Here is a 2,325-nt window from a genome sequence, read left to right on the forward strand (position 1 = left end):
AAGACGGACACTTGCCAGATCATGAACAGTTACAAACGCTGCTACAGCAGCATGCTCTGCGCTAGGAAGTGCCAGTGGCACAGCTTACAAGGGAAAGGGCACACCATTTCCATTCTCAACTTGCTACAGGAACCACCACCACAGTTTAGGATGGCTGGCTCAGCACACAGTTCTCCCTACAGAGACTGAGAGAAGTCCAACACCTCCTCCTTCCACCACAAAGCCACATCCCCACAGTCTGCAGTCTGCTGCTGCTGAACATGAGTAAAATATCCTGCTATGCGTCCACAAGAGCACTTTGCTATCTCATAAGGTGGACAGAGTCGATAGTGCCCTCTCCTGGCAAAATGTGCTTGAGAAATGTTAGTGGCAAAACCATGAATACACGATTTCAACCATAGAAGTGGGAACTTCAGAAACCGAACTGAATCTTTTCCAAGCAGCTTTAATAATAATAATTTCTCCTTCTCTTCTCCTTCCCACGCATGCAGGAGGGAGGCCCACATGGAACGCTACAGGCAGTTAAACGAGACTTCTGTATTATTGGTAGTGACCCACACTCCAAATCTGTCCCCAACTGGAAGCCAGCTGTAACTCTCCAAACTGCCTGACAGCACACTGATGACAGGGTGGGTACGTGGAAAGGAAATCATGAAAGGTAGCTGCTCCCTGATTACAGGCTAGATTAGAAAGCTCACTGCTCTATCCACATCTATTAATTTGTTTCACTTCTTTCTCTGGGTACACCTTTTCTGGTGTTAATTTAACCAATGTGACCTGATCAGTGTATTGGTTTATAATATGCTTAAAAGAAAATAAAATTTTATTATTCACCTCTAACTACCACCTATATCTATTTTTTCGTCACTTTGTGGGAAATAAAAGTCACCCTGAATGGCCTGGTATGGTAAGCTATAATAGGGTTATTTAAAAATACAGCTGTCCTCTCTGTGTACCACGATCTTCTAGTCTTGTTAAAGAGCCTCTGTCACCAAGGCCTGGAAGACTTAATATATGACATTTATTATGATTAGAAATCATTTGTACAGCACTGTAAATTTACACAGCACTTTCCCAAGACCATTTATAAGTCTAATGGCACTATAAATCCCCGTTAGCTTCCGCACTTTATTCCCCAGAATCTCTATTTATTCAAATGATCTCTTCCCCCCCCCACTGCAATCTTGTCTTTGAATGCATCAGTCCCACACTGGGCTGCCCATCTTCAAAGCGACAGGCTGGGTGGATCGCTAAAAAAGCCCTGGACTATTAAAAAAAAAAAAAATAAGATTTTACTGTTAGAACCAAACGGCCCTAACAACAGCAGGGTAACGACACAGATATTTGGCTTTCAAAGCGCGCTGGCAGCAAATGCTGCGGTTAGTATTACTGCTTGCGGTGAACAGCCCTAACACACGTGAGCGCTTCTACCGACTCCTGCGATTTGCATTAAATTGCTCAAGCACGCATGCAACCAGCAGCAGGCCCTCCCCCTGCCACCACACGTACTTGATGCTATCAGTGTGTGTTTTATATTCCATGATGGTGTTGGGAGGTAGGTTGAGCACTCTTCGTAAGGTATCGCGTATCCGGGCTGTCGTGGCCTGGTCGCTGGCTGTCTTGTTCCATATCGAGATAATGTCCTCCTACAGAACAGCACGTGAGGGGTGAGTGGGTGGCGCTTTGCACAGCCCTGCCAGGCGGAAGTACATGCCAGTGCTCGGAAGCGCTTACCTGGAATCGGACAGAGACGACCGCCCCACAGATCTCTTCCCCCACCATAAACTGCTCTCCCAACATTGCCAGAATGAGATTCTCCCAGCATCGTGACGCTAAGCCCTTTCGCAGACGGATAATCCATTTACCACCATTTTTGTTGGCATCATCCTAGGAAGAGGGGCAAGAAATCAATTTGTTTTCTTCCAGCTATTTTTCTGCTTCCCACAAGACAGCAGAGAGGAGCAGATATTGATTGGGTGGGGCAAGGGACAGAATGGAGGTATTTTCAGGCAAAAGCATTTCACTCTCACACACACACACGGAGACAGAGGTATACAGCTTACTGTGAATACAAAGTCTTTGTAAAAATGACTCTCTCCGTTCAAGATGAAGCTCTACGCGCTGAAGACTTCAGCTCTAGTGTGTTAATCCCACCAGGAAAGACTAACAGAAGTCTACTAATCTGCACACAGAACCAGAGGCAAGGACCCTAAAACAAGTCCTAAACCTGAGACTGATTCCCCCTTTGTCTAAGCTCCTGTATATGTAGCTCAGCTTGTACAACAGGAAAAATCTCTCATCACAGAAGATGGAACGCAGGGAAAG

At 45.7% G+C, this 2,325-nt stretch overlaps 1 protein-coding gene across 1 annotated transcript in view; it reads right to left on the bottom strand.

Moving 5' to 3' along the window:
- Window positions 1-2,325, bottom strand: part of EIF4E2 (eukaryotic translation initiation factor 4E family member 2) — a gene marked incomplete at its 5' end in the record, with an annotated part of 18,849 nt that overhangs the window by 9,820 nt on the left and 6,704 nt on the right. Inside the window, 2 exons of the mRNA XM_010141613.1 lie at window positions 1,510-1,646; window positions 1,735-1,887. Of these exons, the coding sequence (XP_010139915.1) occupies window positions 1,510-1,646; window positions 1,735-1,887 (290 nt within the window). The remainder of the gene's footprint in view (window positions 1-1,509; window positions 1,647-1,734; window positions 1,888-2,325) is intronic.

Source organism: Buceros rhinoceros, unplaced genomic scaffold (genome assembly GCF_000710305.1).
Source record: "Buceros rhinoceros silvestris isolate BGI_N320 unplaced genomic scaffold, ASM71030v1 scaffold25208, whole genome shotgun sequence".
Classification (NCBI taxonomy): domain Eukaryota; kingdom Metazoa; phylum Chordata; class Aves; order Bucerotiformes; family Bucerotidae; genus Buceros; species Buceros rhinoceros.